This window comes from Rhopilema esculentum, chromosome 11 (assembly GCF_057945365.1).
Source record: "Rhopilema esculentum isolate cy_ngs chromosome 11, ASM5794536v1, whole genome shotgun sequence".
NCBI classification, from domain to species: domain Eukaryota; kingdom Metazoa; phylum Cnidaria; class Scyphozoa; order Rhizostomeae; family Rhizostomatidae; genus Rhopilema; species Rhopilema esculentum.
In genome coordinates, this window is record NC_142825.1 from 3,443,182 (window position 1) to 3,460,390 (window position 17,209).

At 36.3% G+C, this 17,209-nt stretch overlaps 3 protein-coding genes across 4 annotated transcripts; all 3 read left to right on the forward strand.

The window, feature by feature from the left end:
* Positions 1 to 34: 34 nt before the first annotated feature.
* LOC135693103 (bcl-2-related ovarian killer protein homolog B) lies at positions 35 to 7,102 on the forward strand. 2 transcript variants are annotated; one of them, XM_089111658.1, is made up of 3 exons: positions 35 to 1,106; positions 2,336 to 2,397; positions 4,314 to 4,426. In XM_089111658.1, the coding sequence occupies exons 1-2, from the start codon at positions 549 to 551 to the stop codon at positions 2,390 to 2,392; spliced, it is 615 nt and encodes a 204-aa protein (XP_088967784.1). In that variant the 5' UTR covers positions 35 to 548; the 3' UTR covers positions 2,393 to 2,397; positions 4,314 to 4,426. The 2 variants fall into 2 exon arrangements, with proteins under 2 accessions (XP_088967784.1, XP_065067563.2); XM_065211491.2 differs by lacking the exon at positions 2,336 to 2,397 and having other exon boundaries at positions 96 to 1,106; positions 4,314 to 7,102.
* A 148-nt stretch (positions 7,103 to 7,250) lies between these two features.
* On the forward strand, positions 7,251 to 10,008 carry LOC135693106 (clathrin light chain B). The gene is made up of 5 exons (XM_065211493.2): positions 7,251 to 7,410; positions 8,414 to 8,497; positions 8,609 to 8,670; positions 9,258 to 9,410; positions 9,609 to 10,008. Exons 1-5 carry the CDS (start codon positions 7,294 to 7,296, stop codon positions 9,778 to 9,780), a joined length of 588 nt encoding a protein of 195 aa, XP_065067565.2. The 5' UTR covers positions 7,251 to 7,293; the 3' UTR covers positions 9,781 to 10,008.
* A 1,923-nt stretch (positions 10,009 to 11,931) lies between these two features.
* LOC135693108 (mitochondrial import inner membrane translocase subunit TIM14) lies at positions 11,932 to 17,197 on the forward strand. Its single transcript, XM_065211496.2, has 6 exons — positions 11,932 to 12,048; positions 12,374 to 12,422; positions 13,186 to 13,262; positions 14,187 to 14,263; positions 14,371 to 14,441; positions 14,970 to 17,197. Exons 1-6 carry the CDS (start codon positions 11,947 to 11,949, stop codon positions 15,041 to 15,043), a joined length of 450 nt encoding a protein of 149 aa, XP_065067568.1. The 5' UTR covers positions 11,932 to 11,946; the 3' UTR covers positions 15,044 to 17,197.
* The last annotated feature ends 12 nt before the right edge of the window (positions 17,198 to 17,209 follow it).

A 17,209-nucleotide genomic window follows, 5' to 3' on the forward strand; every position in this document is an offset into this window, starting at 1 on the left:
TGTTTAAATTGCTATACCTGTCTTTTGAAAAGCTGGTGGTCAATAACTCCAAGGCTCCGTCATTGGTCCAGTCCTTTTGACTTTTTTGAACCACGCCCCCCTCTATTCACTCACTTCCTCTAAAAGAGGCCACAACCTTCAAGACTTGATCTGTTTTTGCTGTGACGTCAATATTAATTGGGAAAGTGGACGTAGCCTTTGCAGTTTTGGTTAAGACAATGTAAGTGTTAACGTCGGCCTGTCTTGTAAGGAGAGTTCTGGGTAGTTGTCTTGGCGAAATCCACCTGCAAGTAGTTTAAATCGCTTTTTAAAGCATATTTGCCCAGCCTCGTCGAGAACTATTATTGCAACCAACCAATAGAAAGTGAGAGTTTTGAAAAGCAGCTGGTTCACGAGAATATGATTTAGATATAGCTCAAAATGATGTTATTTCAGAATTGTTGGTTTTGCTTCGGAGAACTTGTTTACGAAAGTCTGCTACTTGGGAACCTCCTAGTATCAAAGACAGTTTTGCATTTGGGGAACGCCTGCTTATATAAAACTGGAAAATGCCTTCAAATTCTTATTCAAGACCAATCGCAAAGGAAACCCCTAACAAGCAAGCAAGCAAGGAGCTAGACCAAAATCGAATGGAAACAGTAAAAGAAGTTAAAAAGCCATTAGGACAGAATTCGATCGAGGAAATCACAGTTACGTCGCAACGGCTTTGCGAAGATTACATCCACGCACGGCTGCGTCGCTCCGGCATTTCTGATTTTGACATCGCGTCGACTCTAGCGCAAACAGACTGCTCACTTATGTTGCAGAGCATGGGACAGATTCTCGAACTGCGTTACCCAAAGCTCTTCAGTCAAATATCTGTGCATTTGAGAGTGACATACACCAACGAGGCTGTTGTTTGGGGGGCCTTTAATAAGTTTGCCTCACACTTGTTCATTGATGGCATCACGTGGGCGCGGATCGTTGCGCTATATGCGTTCGCTGGTGGCTTGGCAGTCGATTGCGCGGCGCATGGAAGGGCGATCTTTCTTGGTAGAATCGGGTATTGGCTTGCGGCGTTTATTGCAAAAAATCTTGCCAGATGGATACAAAAGCATGATGGCTGGGTAAGACTGAAATTCTTATCATAATATAAGGCCATAATAATACATGAAATTTGAAACGTAGGATATGTGAAAATTAGCTAGTTTGTTTACATCAGTCCAGTTTTAGAAACAATATCAGAGTTGGGGGCAACGATTATGCAATTGTGCTCCATGCATTTAAATATACAGTGACACTTCACTGCAGTTTGCAGCTATCAGTTGTCACGTGTTTAGCTCTTGTAGCACAGATTCACGATCAAACAAAAGCATTACTTCAAGACTAGAATATCCGCTTGTGAGTGATATGTCTACATTCAAGAAAAGTTTAAAGGTTGATCAAATGTTTTTCGAGGAAAGACAAATCATGTTTGATCATATTATCCGCTTATTTGCCAACGAGTAATGACAAAGTCGTTGATAATATATTTTCTAACGGACCTAACAATATTACTAGAAATAGCTCTTGCTAGTACTGCCCGCAAACAATTAGTTCCTTGATAATGATTGTTTTGAAAATTTAGGTCAGGACATTCGGAGAAGACACCATCTTGGGTTTTCACAATTTTATAAAAACAGCTGCTTTAGTTGATGCTAAACTATTCTTTTTATCAAGAATTTTTGGTGTTCCGTTTGCTTTTGATTTAAGTCCAACGCCCTTTTGAAAATCATGAAGTTTTTCGAGGGTTTGACATTTATTTTTCGTTTTCGTGAAGTAAACAAAGACGTATGAAAATGGACACGTGATAGAACGGGTACAGCTAAAATCGATTGCGATAAAGGATTCGTACAGCGATGTACAGGCTATAATCATGACAATCATAACTTTTGCTCGTATGGTCTCGAGTTTTTGGGAGAATGGTGTGGCATTCGACTGGTTTTGATTCCCAAAACTTCGAATCAAAACTTCCATCCATTGCGGAGAACCGAGCTGTGATGCAGCACCGTTTTCGTGCCAAAAAAACCGAAGGCCTTTAGCAGAGTCTTGGCAAAGCAACGCTCCGAAGATAATTGCCTTCCGCAGAAAGAGGTGGCGGTTAACGACCTCCTCGACAAAGCCGATTGATTGACAATGAAATTGATTGACAGTTGTCATGGCAGCAGAAAAGTGACAAAATCTGCTGACAAAGTGCTGACAACATGAACTGAAGCTTCCATATGCTACTTATACGCGGGGCAGACTATAAGCCCTTCACTCGCGCGCTATCGCGCGCGAGTTGCGGGCAATAAACCACGTGTTCATATATTTACAGTTGAATCCCGTTCAGCCAGTCCGACTCAGCAAATCCGGGGCACGACTCTTGACTTAAATGAGGTAGGAAAATTCAATGGGATTTGAAAATCGGTCCGACTAAATGAAAGTCTGAGCGTTCTATCCGGGGGTACAGAATTCAACCGTATTTGCATCGTGATTGCGCGCTGTGCTTGGGACGAGGATATTTGTAAGATGAAGTGAAACAATTTTCGTATTTGCAATCGTTTCAGCAAGGCGTCATCTCGGCACTTAATCGAGGAAACTTTATCTTTTAATTCAACAAGGATTTATAACGTTTCGCTGAACAGTCATCTCCACTATTTAGTCCTTAAACAATATCGTGATGATTTAGTAAAATTTTTTGAACATTGTAAATTTTTAATTTTGGTTGATTTTATCTCAAGTAAATTTTCTTAGCGACCTAAAATTCCAGTAGTGCTTTTCCACAACAGCTAGGGGTGCTTTTGAGAAAGATTGACCAGGGAAGATTGGCTAGCTCTGATTGGCTAAAAGAAAATTGTAAACAAGATCACAAAGACAAGAATTATTGTTTCATATCCTGAATACTCATAAGGAACCAATCACAAAATATTGCGGATTGTGTAATTTACCAAACCCCCGACACTGAATCAACCATATATAGGCCTCTAGTAGAATGGCAGACGACTCCTACGAGCTAGGAGACTATAGAAAGGTTTTAACGTTATTTTGACTCAAACGTTAGCATGTCCATTTTGTGGTACATAACTTACTCTCCTTTAAATTTTGGGATTCATTTAAAGGGGTTACAGCATCGGGAATACCATATGCCCCAAAATGTATCCCTGAAGAAGAACAAGAAGATTAAGGCTATTCTTTTCAGATAATGACTGTTTACGGTAGTGACACTAAATTTTGATTATAATGTAATAATATCAACATTTTTAAACATGGGGCAAATTCAATTCAAGCTTAATGTTGCATTTGAAAATTCCCTAAACCAGGAACATTATAGTCGCCTTAAACAAAAGTTGTGTGACTTTGATATAAATACAGAGCCAAGTTTATCAATGGAGGTGTTTCCAATGTCTCTTAAGTCTACGAGCCTGTATTTGGTAGATTTCAAATACTTTGGGCGCTAAGGTGCGGAATTTGCATTTGAATACAGCAATTGCAAATTGGAAGAAATTATCAACTCGAATAGCCAGCCAGTGCTATCCACACCTTAGATAAATGTGAATCAAACTATTCATTCTTATCTGCCTGGTATGCATAAAAGAAACTTGGCTATAGGTGATAAATGCCACGATTGTTGAACTGCAATACAGCAAACTTTCAAACCTATGAATAATGAAAAACATTTACTGACTTCACAAACACGCCCATACGAATTAATTGAAGAGAACTTGTTCTTTCATTGAATCATTTTGTTGACTAACTAACCTGGTAATCGAGGAAACACAAGAAAGACAAGATGCCCTAAAAAGCCATTGTTATCGTACAAATTTGAAGGACTTTTCATTTAAGGCAAATAACATCAGGCGTGGTTGCAATTTTATTGCAGGTTTTCATTGCCGAGCGCAATAGGTTTTCGCTATCATTAGAAATGTGCTATCTCAGTAGCGTTTTAGCTGATTCATTTTGGTCTCTGGGCTATGCAATCAAATTTCAAAACCTAAAAATATATATTTATTTTTAGTTTTAATAATATATTTTTGTGACGTCATCACTTTGGAGCTTCATCCCCAGACTCTTCTCCCTCTCAAGAAGGGAAGTAATCAAACGGTGGAAGGTACACTGTAAAAGGAGACTGGAAGGCCATACATTCATAGCTTGAAGATTGCCTGTAGAGAGAATGGCAATTAACACTTAGCACCGATGTTGTCGATTTGTAAACTGGTGTTAAAAGATGAAAGGATCCCCCCTTGCACCCCAAGCCATAACCCCATTGCTTTTTGAAAACTATTTGTAAGTTCTTCACTTGTAATTTCTCCTAGCATGGGTTTGTTAACCATTTTTCTAAGCGGCAAAAGGCCCCAGAACCGAGGATGGATGACAGCAAACATCACCCTTTCAAGAAAATTATCAGCTGGATTTCACCAACCGTATCTTATGCTGCGTTGGTCACTGTGACATCATCAGTTGTTGTTGCTGCAGCCGCGTTTTTTACAATTGCTTCTCCTGAACAGAACAAAAGTTAACGAGGCCAGAGCAAGGGTGAGGCTCAAGCAAGGCTTCAAATTTGGTGGTGGTCCTATCGCTTCCTTTTTTGGTGCAGGCTATTTCTGAACCAATTTGAACAATTGATTTATCGGCCATGTATAATAAAGGTTTCCTCCAGACGTTTAACCTTGGGCAACCAAATAACATACAATAATAGTGGAGTTACAACTACTTGAAATCATTTTTCGAGGATTTCGCTTTAAATCGGCGATTTGTTGCAAAATTGTTGGACGATTAACAACAAAAACAATACAAACACTGAATCCCATGATAATGTTGATTTTTGACGCTTGGTACACTTATGACTAAACTGCAAAAAAACTGATAGACTTTTTGCAATGTCATTTTTAAAACATATATTAGCAGAAGAACAACAAAGACGTAGCTTAGAGGGTGAGGCATTTAAATAAACAGGTTTTGAAACAGCAGCCTGATGTTTTTCCAACTTGATATGCTCAGTTATTTGATGTTTGTTGTTTGGGATTTCGGTAATTAAACGAGTAGTTAAACTAAACGAAACAACTTAAAGGCAATCTGTCACGACGTTGATTGGTTATAAGAACAAAGGAATCTCTATTGTTTCCAGTCTCCTCTAAATTTATCGCATTGTAAAAAATATGGCGGAGCGCTGGAATCGTGTTTAGGCTATTATTCCAGCTATTGTTCTCATTAACCAATCCACAACGAGACAGATTGCCTTTAAGATATAGGAATAAACTATAATCAACGTGATATACATATAAAGCAACTTCGAGAGCACTGTTACTGCAAATTTCGATATACATCTTTTCGTTAATTTTGGTAATTGCTATGTCAAATCAACCACATAAAATTGACCGAGCCCATTCTACCAGCAAGGAAAATATTAAACGTGTCAATTTTCTTCATTTTGGACGCTGAGTCATGAATCCTTGGTACCGGACTCAAAGTCAGCTTAGTTACAGTGCTTCGTGGCTCCGAGCCCCTCTGTAAGAGTTTCATCTTTAAGACTATGCATCGTAAATTCATAATCTTCACACATTTTGCTGCCATGCCTATACGGCACTCAAATATTGAACAGTATTCAAGTCCAGGTATAAAATCTCAAACGATGATGTCACACTGTGGTTTTATTTTATTTTTCCTTGATCTTTCATATTTTCTTCGTCATTTAATTTTTTTATAATCAAATTTTAGATGACTATCCCAAAATGAATCATAACATGAATTTGAAATAAGAATAATTAGATTGATACAGATTTCAGTTTGTAGAACAAGCTCTTTGTAATCCACTCTGGTGAGTTCTCTTGAAGCCTAATCCAAGAATGGGGATAGCTTAAGTTTCTTGTACGAACAGAATTTAATCCTGTTCACTTGAATCCTGTCCAATCCTTGATGTTTCCTTGAATTTATTGCAAGCCAATCTCTTGCAGTTGCAGAAGTCAATCCACTGTATCTTAACCTTAGATACATTTTATAATTTTAACTTAGCTATTTATTTTAAGCAGAAAGTAAATCCAAGACCACTTTCGATGTAAATTCACTACAATTATCGAACTTAAGTAGATTATACGTCTAACCATTCAATTGTTGTGCGATTGTGAACATAGTTTATATCAATATCTTCGTTGATTTTAGAGATTTCATTATTGAACACGAAAATTTCGTATAAGGTATATTTACATGTGTTATCATCTCCATATGAGCGCTTGATGAGATTTTTTCAATATTTTTGGTAAGAAATAAAGATTCTAGTTGTCAGTAATTTGTTGTCAGCCAGATGCTCTTCTAGGGAAAGGATAAGCAGCTTAGGTAAACAATTTTTAGAAACACTTCACGGAGAGATATTGTTTCGATACCCAAAACAAGTCAAATGATATTTTTCAAAATCTGACAGCGTTAGGGCTTGGCAAACACTTTTAACAAACCCAGGGCTCGAGAGGGGGAGGGGGTAGAGCCCACAGCCACTCTGCCCTTGTCTTCTCTGCCCGAGGTACTCTTTTCTCCAGCCATGGTCTCTTCGAGACTGCAAAAATGTGGAACAAATCTAATGCTGTAGTGCACATCTGATACAAGCGCAAACTTGACAGGGCAGTTACGTGCACTGCAAGCGAGGCGAGCAGAAAATTTCTGCGGCCACGCCCTTAAAATTAGCTTCAAGTACATTTCAGAATGTTATTTGCAGTCGTTTGCCATTTTTAGGCATTCTTTGTTGCGTTTCGTTAAAATTAAGTTCTTAAATTGGAATTCCTTGCTTTAAGAGGCCCCTAGACCTTGAAGCCCTGGGTCAGTTTGCCCCTCCTTGTCCTCCTCGGCGGCCCTGTTCACATTCCACGCATCTCTTCTACAGAGGCCTGTTTGTCCTGGGTTTTACAAACTCACTTGAAAGGGGTCCACCGGGGAATTTCCTGGTGTTCTGCTTGGCCACAACGCCCCTGGCGTATACTATGAAATGCTTTGAAACTATCGAAAATAAGAGGTTGTTATGAAAGTTAGAGGTCAGCAAGGCCTAGATTTTTTCAAATAAAATGGGAAACGTGGATGGCAAAGGGCAAATTCAAAACCCATAACAAACGATTTTAAAAGAGGCTCTTTTTGCAAGAATGGGGGGCATAGCTTACTGGCTCTTCGTCGCTTGAGGCCCCAGGAAAACTTCGTAGTTCAGTTTTGACTACCTCAAGATTATATGATTATGATTATGTTTCAAGTCAGCACAGTCATCTGCGCTCTAGTTTCCAGACCTCTCCCTCTCAGTCATTTGACAAGAATCTCAAAATGGATGAATTCGAAAGCGCTCTCGAAGGGGAAGTTGATCCTGCTGCAGAATTCTTAGCAAGGGAGCAAAGCGAGCTCGAGGAACTCGGAATCGAGGACCAGCTCGGCATTCCAGCGGTGAGATTTGGTCCCGTTTATTTTCATTGCTTCTTCATAGAATTGATTTGCTCGTACGAATTTCCTGTGTGTTAATTGATGAGAGCCAAGCCTTCCTCTACGTCTTTCGTAGTCTAGTTTTTCTTCTTTGATAGTAACCTTCTTTTAGACTTTGCTTAACAGGTTTCTATTCATTTATCAGAATATTATTTTAGATGAAGTGATCTTCATTGCAAGTAACGTGAAGTCCCAACTAGAACTATCAAACCCACTTTTTTGGCCTAGATGAATGCTTCAGTTTCCTATTTGAATCTTTACAGATAATTAAAATTCAGAGGTTTTGTAGCAACAGATTTACGATTTGAAATAATGAAAACTACAGCTGATTAAGGTATTGATATAATGAAAGTTTAGTTTATATTTAATAATCATGAAAGTTCAATAACCCCATGAAAGTGAATAATCCATAAGCTTTATATTGCAATAGTTTAAAAAAGATTGGGTACTTGAGTACAGAGATGTTTATATCCCTGAGATAAGAATCAAAAGTAAAATGAAAGGAAAAAGGACAGGTTTCATCGCTTTCTTGTCTTTTCCCAATTGGCAACCACTAATCTCTTGCCCAGTTGAAGAAATCAGTTGATCAATAAAGAAAACCTTCTACCAATAAAGAAAACAGTTGATCATTAATTTTTTTGCCTGTGTGATGTTCAGTAGGCAATATTCAGTGATTATAAATTTGATAGATTTAAACACTGTGTTTCTGCCATCATCTGGAAAGTTTCAAGCAGGGAATAACCACCCCTTTTTTGCAAATGATTTGCACATGGGCCAATTTTCTATTGACCTTAAGTCATTTTTCGACATCCATGCTCTTTGGATGAAAAGCACTTTATGTCATGTTCCCATTTTTCTTTGCTCTCTTCAAAGAAAAATGTACTCATTCAAGTTGTTTTCTTTGCCTTTAGTTTTTTACCAGCTGCAAGTGGTGCCTCATTTGATAAATTTAATCTTTATTTTGCAGTCACAAGATGTAGGAGATTTCACAGACACTGCTCCTTCACAGCAAGAAGATACATTTGTGAATGGGTTTGGAGATGATATTCCTGTGAGTGCTAAATTTTTGATTTGGAATTTTATTTCTAGATTTTTCACAAACCCTTATTGCAAAAAAATTACCATAGATTCACTTACCATAGAAAAACTGTTGTCATTTTAGAGTGGAACATTTGCAGAAATACAGCCTTCATCAGTTCAAGCCCAAGAACCAGAATCATTAAGGTATTTTTTCTGTGAATAATTATAAATTTTCTTTAAATATGTATGATGTCTTTGTTTGTTACTGCAGTATCTTTGTACTCTAAGATAAAATTTGATAGCTGTTAGCCAAATTTGTGGGAATTTCAGTTTTCAAAATGCAAGGTATATTTGTTACTTTTTGAAAAATATGATGCCAAAAGTCCTTTGCTTGTGCCTGGCTGCTAAAAGAGTAACTCAAAGTTCTTGAAACACACAAGCTCACTCTACTTTTTGGACATAACAAATTATTGAGTTGTTGTAATTAAGTTTAGACTACAAATTTTATATTTCCTAAAACTTCCAATAGTGATTTTTAGTAACATCTGCTTAGAATATGAAATGTTTGAGCTATAACATTATCTTTTCTTTGTAATATAACTTTTCTAATGTAATATAATATTTAGTGGTTCGTTGATTTTACTGGTTGTGACATTGGCCAAACAAAGTTAATCAAACTTTCAAATTTATTACTTCACTCTCTGTCCTAAGCTCTAATGTTTCTTAATTAAATTGTGCTGGATTTAAATTTTTAGTTATGTTTGATATTTTGAATTTCTTTAATTCATTAGAAAATGGAGAGAAGATAAAGCCGTTCTTTTGGACGACATGCAGGAAGAAGAAACCAACGAGCAAGAAAAATGGGCTGAAAAAGCAAAGAAAGAGTTAGATGACTGGTATAACAGATACAATGAACAGCTCGAAAAAGTTAAAAATGAGAATAGGTATATATCTGCAACATGAATTGAAGCCAAGAATATAGCTACAACATGAAGTGTTAACTCCTTAATGTTTGTGTTTGTTATTTTTGTTGATAGGTCGAAATAGGTAGATAAGAACATTTAATTTTACCCAATATGTTCTTTGTTTAAATCTGATTTCTGTTTCCTTGAGTTTGGTTAACATTTTTTATTTTCTTGTAGAGCTGCTCAGGAAGAGTTCATTGAGGAAATGTCAAGCACTAAGCCTGGAAATGAATGGACAAAGGTTGCGCGATTGTGTGACTTCAATCCCAAAGTAAACAAAAACACAAAAGATGTTTCAAGAATGAGAAGCATTCTTCTTCGTTTGAAACAAGAACCACTTGTACGCTAGGGACATTTTTATGGTGAACTATTTGTTGTCAAATTAGATATCTAGTTTGTGTACTAATACTTTGATTTAGAAATACTGTAAACCCTATTCCAATGCAAAGAATCGTTATGGGTCCAACAGAATATATCATAAATGTCAAGGCAGTATTATTGATCTAGAATTAATTTTTGTATAACTTAGTATAATTACTTTTGTTAATTCATAGCAATATATGTTGGTGCACATTCAGTATGCCCAATTTGTTTGAGAATGTCTTTGCTAATTTCTGTTTGGAAAGTTGTAGAAACTATTAACATCACTTAATTCTTGGAAACATGTTATTCTCCTACCCAAGTTTCTTTCATTTTCTAAATGTTATTAAATATGTTATGTATCCATCCATATTCTACCATATACTGAAGATTCTGTCAAGGTGAGAGGACCTGGTGGAAGGTCAATTCTTAGGATGAAAAAAGTTTGTAATTGCTAGTTTGTTCAACGTTGTCAGCAATGTTCTTCTAGCTTCATGCTGCCTATGTTGCTAGGCAAGGTGCATATCATCATCAGCTTGAAATACAGTAAGGCCCTGCAAATAAGGAACTGTTTTTCTCTGCTATCCTAAGAAATTTCTTATATTTTGGGTCTTTTTTTAATTTAAGGCCAAACAATTCTTAATTTTTGCAAGGATCGTTTCACACCCCCAATCATTGAAATTCTTTAAATTAGTCAGAAATTTGAGAGTAATGAATCCAAGTCACAACTCCAATGCTTATTTTTGTCAGAGAATAATCTAACTTAACACTAATGCTGAGACTTTTCTCTATTAAGAAGAAAATGACTGAACTGTATAAGGTTAAGGTTCCGTTAGTGAGACTTGGTACAGTCATAGTACAAATTTGGCACAAAGTTACAATGGGCTTATTGTCAGTGTCAATGTATGGGGAATGCTAACCTATACAAGAAGCTGGAATCACTGAACTGATATTTAGCCAACACCGTGTCTCAGATTGGGCCGCATTAGTTTAACAGGAGCCTTCCAGCCCACACCAAAGTACCTTGCGAGCTGCATGTGGCCTGCGGGCTGCGGTTTGCCGCTACTGTTTTAAAGGTGCTGCTACTGTTTTAAAGATATTCATGCAAGTTAATAAGATTTCAAAATTTCGTGATGTTCAAACTGGCCGTTTAAAATTTAACTACAAAACCAAGCTAGTTGCATAATTGTATAAATACACACTTACTCGAAATTATAAACTAGCATTTTTAAGCAGAAGATGTTTTTTGGGAGCAGTGAAAAGTATATATGACCTGGCATGTCAAGACTTATTATGACTGAAGCAGGGACCGCGCACCAGTCTAAAAATGGAGGGACTGAAATGGGTGTACCGGAAATTTTTTTGAGGCCACGCCCTCTAGAACGCCGGAAAACGCTCCTTTTAGAAAATACCTGCTTATTTCTCCTGAATTTTTATAAACACTCTGTTTCAGAGACGATATCAATACATATGAAAATAGATAAAATTATCTTTGGGGTAATAAAAAACCTCCGGGGGGGAGCAAAGCTAAAATTGTAAAAAAAATTACCCTCAAGTGGCCTTTTTTTAACAATTACCCTCAAATAGTAGCATAAGGGTGGACATTATGTCATTGGTAGCATCCATTTCTTTGAACGCACCTGGTCCTTCTTTGACAAATTTCTTCGCAATTGACTGTTGTTGATTCAGGAAAGATAAAACCTTTTTCATTGTCTATAATAAATCGCAAGCTAAACTAAGCCGTTGTGTTGTTATCGAAACTGGGCCATTTGGTAGTTATTTGGTAAGACGACTTAAAATCGACTGGAACCCCTGTCAGGCCTTAATGGAAGTACCACCCTGGGAAAACACCAAGCTAACCGAGTTTGGAAATAAATCATATCATTACAAAAGATGAACACCGAGAAAATGAACAAACAAGGTTCCAACTAAAGAAGAACTGCTACTACATAGGAGTCAACTATCCAATGTTGCGTTAGAGTAAACTTTCCAAAGTCCTTTTTAGCTAATTATTGCAAAAATGTGTGGGGGGGCTATAGCCCTGTTAGCCCAATGGCTGTGCGGTGCCTGGACTGAAGAGGGGTGGTTGATTTTAATGAGAGGCAGCCCGTGACGTCAGTATAACCATAGGGGGATAGGATCTTATAATTCATGAATGTTAAATGAAGTATTCGAAATTACATCACACTTTCAACAGAACGGCTTCCACCGAGAAGAGAAATATGAATTAGAGTCAGAAAAGCCTTGCCAAATAATGGTATTGAATATTTACTACCATATTATTATATTAACTTTGATGAAAACTGTTAAATGCACACAACTGTGCTTTCAGGTATGTTTAAATCTTTGGAACGAATCTAGGTTGCTTTTTATTTGGTTCCCTGATGCTTCTCGCTCAACACGTGCAGAGTTTTGCAAATTGTGTTTCAAAGAGAGGAAACATCAATTAAATGTATATTTCTTACTAAGCATTTCTAAAAATTGTTTGCTTGAATGGGCGCTTCAAGACCTGGAGTGTTAACTTTCGTATCCATTTCTAGGCCTATCATTTATCGTTGATTACTTTCTGTTTTTATATGTAGACTAGCCTAATAGTTGCTGGACTTGGCGTCGCTGGAGCTGCATTTGGAGGTCAGTCATATGTGATTTATTTAAAGCAGAAAATTGTTTTTATGCAGGTTTTTACTCAATAAACTATCAACCTTGAGTCCTTCTCCAGAGTATGGCAAGTGTACACCTGAGATATTTTTCTAAAATGGCCCTGCACACCTGGCAAAGGTGCTGCATTTTGAGATGTGGATGTGAGATGGGTGTGTCGTGCTCAGGGCAAATAAAGAATAAAGTTATACAGTAGAGTCCTGTTATAACATACTTGTTTATTACATACGTTGGGATATAACATACTGGTGTGCTTGGTCCCTGCAAAAGGTGTGCTTGGTTTTAGTCTTTTTTACTTACCCTGGTCACAACGTACTTCATATATACTATACTTAATATGCTGGTCCCTTAAAGTACGTTATAACCGGATTATATTGTAATGTAAATTTTCCTATCTTTGTTCATCTTTGCTCCTTAAAATTAAACATCTTTGGGCTCTAGCATAGTTTTGCCTAGTTTCTTATTTTCAAAATGAACTTGTCTGGTGCAAGAAACAATGTTTCCAGTCTGGAGATGTGGGCACTAGTGTTTAAAACTGAAGTGCACATTTGCATACTTGAAATTTTGCTTTTGCACACCTGAGATCTCTTTGGAACCGAATGGGTATCAATTTAGTCAGAACATTTTACAGATAAATTTCCTCTAGACTGAGAGTAGTAAAACTCTGTCTAGTTTTTTTGAGAAAATACTGAATACAGGACCATGTTTAGTGAAATAGAATTTAATTTTTTTCTAGCTCGGTTTTTGATACAAGCTTTTAAGAAAGTGAATATCAATGCAATACAACAACAGATACCAAAGATAAATGCCTCAGTGAGTTTTCAGCTCTCTTTCAAATTCTTACTTATTTGTATGAAATAATTTGAAATAAGAATATTTGAAATTATAATAAGAAAAGGAGAGACAACTAACATGGTGACCACTCTTCTAATTCAGTGTCCTAAGAAATATGAGAGATTATGTTCGTAATGTTTGGGAGTTTTACTGCGTTTTTACTTTTGATTAACCTTTCATCCAGTTCAAAGTTATGTGGTTTTGAACAAAAATTCTGCAGAAATGGTGGCTGTTCACATTTTGCCAATACAATATAAAAAGAAAAATACAGTACACTATCTTTTTACACTATAAAAATGATCCACTATCTATTTTCACACTGCATGTTTGGGTTGTAATTGCAATTTGTCTCATTCTATTTTACTACCATAATGTGTTTGTAGTTTCTCCACTTTCAAAAAAGAGCAAAAAGGATAGACACCATTTTTATGAAAAACTGATGAGTGTGCATGATATCTTAGTGAGTAGGTCTTAAGATCTGATGATAAGTTTTTTATCTTTATATTAAGTTTCTAAACATAAAAATATGAGTATTAAAGAAAGTTTACTGATATAAAGCAGCCTAAGACATCTTTCAATAAATATTAGCCAGTCAATTAGCAAATGAGTGGAATCAGACTCACTGATTGGTCAATTTTTGATTGAAGCAGAGTCCTGAAAAGTTGTTAACCTTCCTCCAGACAAAAACATCCCAGAAGGCAAACCTTCCTCACAAAACAATAGAAGGTGAGCGTGGCTTGAGTGTGTCATAGGAGCTTCTATTGTTTTTGTGGACCTTCCTCTGGTCAGTGGCCGTGCAACAGTAATGTTTTCCTGACTCTGGATTGAAAGATGGTTTACATTGATTAATTGATGAATTTCGCTATTTTGCTCTGACTTCATTCTAAATTCATTATTTTTTAGGCATTTAGCGGCTACTACAAAGGAGGTTTTGATGTGAAGATGACAAAAAGGGAAGCAGCATTAGTTCTTGGTGTCAGGTATTTTTCCTTTTTTCTTGTTATCCCTTTGCTTGAAATTGATTTTTATCATAACTTGTAACATATTTAGTTGTATAAATGGCTAAACACATTCATTTTATTTTTAGTCCATCAGCCAACCGAATGAAAATTAGAGATTCACACAGAAGGATAATGTTGGCAAACCATCCAGACAAAGGTATTTTGATATTCTGCAAGAAATTTTACTGTGAGGGGAATCTATTTTTATAACATTATTATTTAGCCCATATCACAAGAAGCGGTGACTCAGATGATAGTTTTAAAGATCAATTATACCAGAAAAGTGCTTAATCACATAGCCTAATAGCAGCATCCACTAAACAAGGTTTCGTTGCAAAAGGGTCTGCACCCCCTAGTATAAGAGGCAAAATGAGTGGAAAATTGTCAGTTTATTGCTAGGCTTTTTGGTATTCGTAGTCATGTTATTAAACTGGAGATTACCAAAAGTAATCACCAGCCACACCATGTCTTTGCCACACCATGTCTTTGCCACACCATGTCTTTGCCACACCATGTCTTTGCCACACCATGTCTTTGCCACACCATTAGATGCATCATTTTTTGGTATAGTTATATTTTGTTGATCTCATGAACCAATCTTTTTCTCTGGTCTGTGTGCATTATTTTGGCAGCTTTTTATACAAAAGCAAGAATATTTTTGAATTTACTGTTTTCGTGTTAACAGGTGGATCACCATATCTAGCATCCAAGATTAATGAAGCAAAAGATTTACTTGAAACTACTGACAAATCGTCATGAAACATAAATTTTTGGTGTGAGATGCAATTGTTACTCATCTGAACTGTCTCTAAGATTAACTGGGTTTTATTGATAAAACAAAGCTTGTTTATTCAGAAGCCCAAATGCTACTGTAAAACAGGCATAATCCTTAATCTGGTAAATAAAACTCAGGTTGAAACTATTATTTTGTTAATGAAATTAAAATTGAAATTAAGTCGAAACGCATGTCATAGATTTTGATAGGCAGTTACTCTAAAATACTCTTGTTAAGGAATAAGAAAATTCATTGATAATTTGTGTGCCATCATCAATCATTGGCTTGTAGGATGAAATGTCATTCAAATTTGTATAAATGACTATTACTGATAAGTTTTGCATTTTCAAAGTGTTTTTATCAAAACTTGAAAATTAAGCACATGATATAGAGAAAAACAGAAAGCTAGACATTCCTGTAGATATTTGTGAAAGTGAGGCACCACCTTTTATTATCCATCTACACTATTAGTACAAAGTAGCAACAAAGCCTTACAAAAAAAAGAATTGATTAAAAAGTAGTCAAGTCTTTTAATTCAAATTCTTAGTTTGTTGCCCACCAGTTTGCCAATTATCATGTTGCAAGTGTTTTTCACTCATAGACTTTGTTTATGTGTTAATTTTTGGTAAAAGGCGTCTATTTTGATTTGTATTGGCTGTAATTCTATGACTTGTATTTCATCTCAACTCATTCAATGGTATGCTACACCAAAAATTTCACGAAGTTCGTTTAGAATTGTGGATATTGCATGTATGTAGTGACAACAGCTTCCTTGTAGCACCCATCTGAAACCTTCACAAGTGCTTGCTTTTTAATGTTTATAAAATTCGATCTTGTTGAATAATTTAAAATTCTTCTTAATAACATTATTTACTGCAATTTGGTGAAAAATTAATTACAGTTGTTCTTATTTTGTAAAAATTGAATGCAGCAACACATAACCCTAACATTTTTCTTTTTATCAACTAGAGATCCTTCCACAAGTTAATAAAATTATCTTGAGTTTTATTGGCAAGATCTATTTCCCTATCAAACCTCATTCTGTCACAACGTGTCTGGTTGCTTTGATAAGCTAGATGAACTGTTTCCAGTTACAAAAACTCGGGACCACGCCCGCCATGTTACATAGATAATCCATCCTTATACCCTGGGTGCCAGAGCAACGAAATTTCGAGCACGGAAATGGAAAACCAATCGGAGAAGCGGAGGAGCATCCGCTCCTTACTTTATTTCCCCAGGGTACCATTCTTATAACAATGTCAACGACTCGCCCTTCTAAACATGTTATTTTCCAACTTAAGAACTTACGACTCGGCCCTAGGCAATAAGGAACTAAGTTATTCTTATCATATCATAAAGAATATAGTTAGCCCTCTGGTCAACAAATGGTATCTTGTACTCCTAGATCGATCTTGTTAAAAGTTGAATTTGATGTAGGAGAACCAGAGGCGTAGGTAAGGGTATTTCAGGGTTTGGGAGTGTGGCATCGCCCATTCATGAGCTGGTCGGTTAACCTTCAGTTGATCAACAAAACCCATAGTTAGTTGGTAAAATAGCCTGATTGTAGGTCAAATAGCAACTAATTTTTTCTTTATCTATGTCTTCGTTGGTAAATTTTACTTTTGATGACCCTTGAAACTCTGGTCTGGAAGAGGTCGTGTTAGGCCACTGAGCAGAACTAATGAACAAATATAATCAGAACTAATGAACAAATATAATCGTGTAAATCATGATCACTAGCTTTAATTGCTATTAACACAATAAGGTAAACTTATACATAAGTATGCTGAGTCCATAGTCTCAAATTCTACTCGAAAACAAAAAGAAAAATGTTTATGTTTTAATGCAGCGACAAAGATTATTGACATTTCAACTGCTTAGGCCCATAGTATTTTCCAAAGTAATCGTTGTTGGTCATAACCAATTCAACACTGTCACTCTCAAATTCTCTGTAATTTCCCGTTATGACGATTGAGCCTTTTATTTTGCTCGCACTACAGAAACACCCAGAATCTGAAGGGACCTTTTTTACTGCTACATCTGTTTTCCGAGTAGAAATTTTCTTCAAATCCTTGATAACTGAAGTGACTTTGAAAACAAACATTTCTTTATCTTCCTTCACTCTTTTTCCAACATAAGCTGAAACATGA

Excerpts from the sequence above, each read along its gene's own strand:
- LOC135693103 (XM_065211491.2), top strand. The coding sequence starts at position 549 with ATGCCTTCAAATTCTTATTCAAGACCAATCGCAAAGGAAACCCCTAAC. Across the intron at positions 1,107-4,313 it reads TACAAAAGCATGATGGCTGG|CATGGGTTTGTTAACCATTT; the intron begins GTAAGACTGAAA and ends AATTTCTCCTAG.
- LOC135693106 (XM_065211493.2), top strand. The coding sequence starts at position 7,294 with ATGGATGAATTCGAAAGCGCTCTCGAAGGGGAAGTTGATCCTGCTGCA. Across the intron at positions 8,498-8,608 it reads GGTTTGGAGATGATATTCCT|AGTGGAACATTTGCAGAAAT; the intron begins GTGAGTGCTAAA and ends TTGTCATTTTAG. Across the intron at positions 9,411-9,608 it reads AAAGTTAAAAATGAGAATAG|AGCTGCTCAGGAAGAGTTCA; the intron begins GTATATATCTGC and ends ATTTTCTTGTAG.
- LOC135693108 (XM_065211496.2), top strand. The coding sequence starts at position 11,947 with ATGTTAAATGAAGTATTCGAAATTACATCACACTTTCAACAGAACGGC. Across the intron at positions 13,263-14,186 it reads TACCAAAGATAAATGCCTCA|GCATTTAGCGGCTACTACAA; the intron begins GTGAGTTTTCAG and ends ATTATTTTTTAG. Across the intron at positions 14,264-14,370 it reads GCATTAGTTCTTGGTGTCAG|TCCATCAGCCAACCGAATGA; the intron begins GTATTTTTCCTT and ends TTTTATTTTTAG.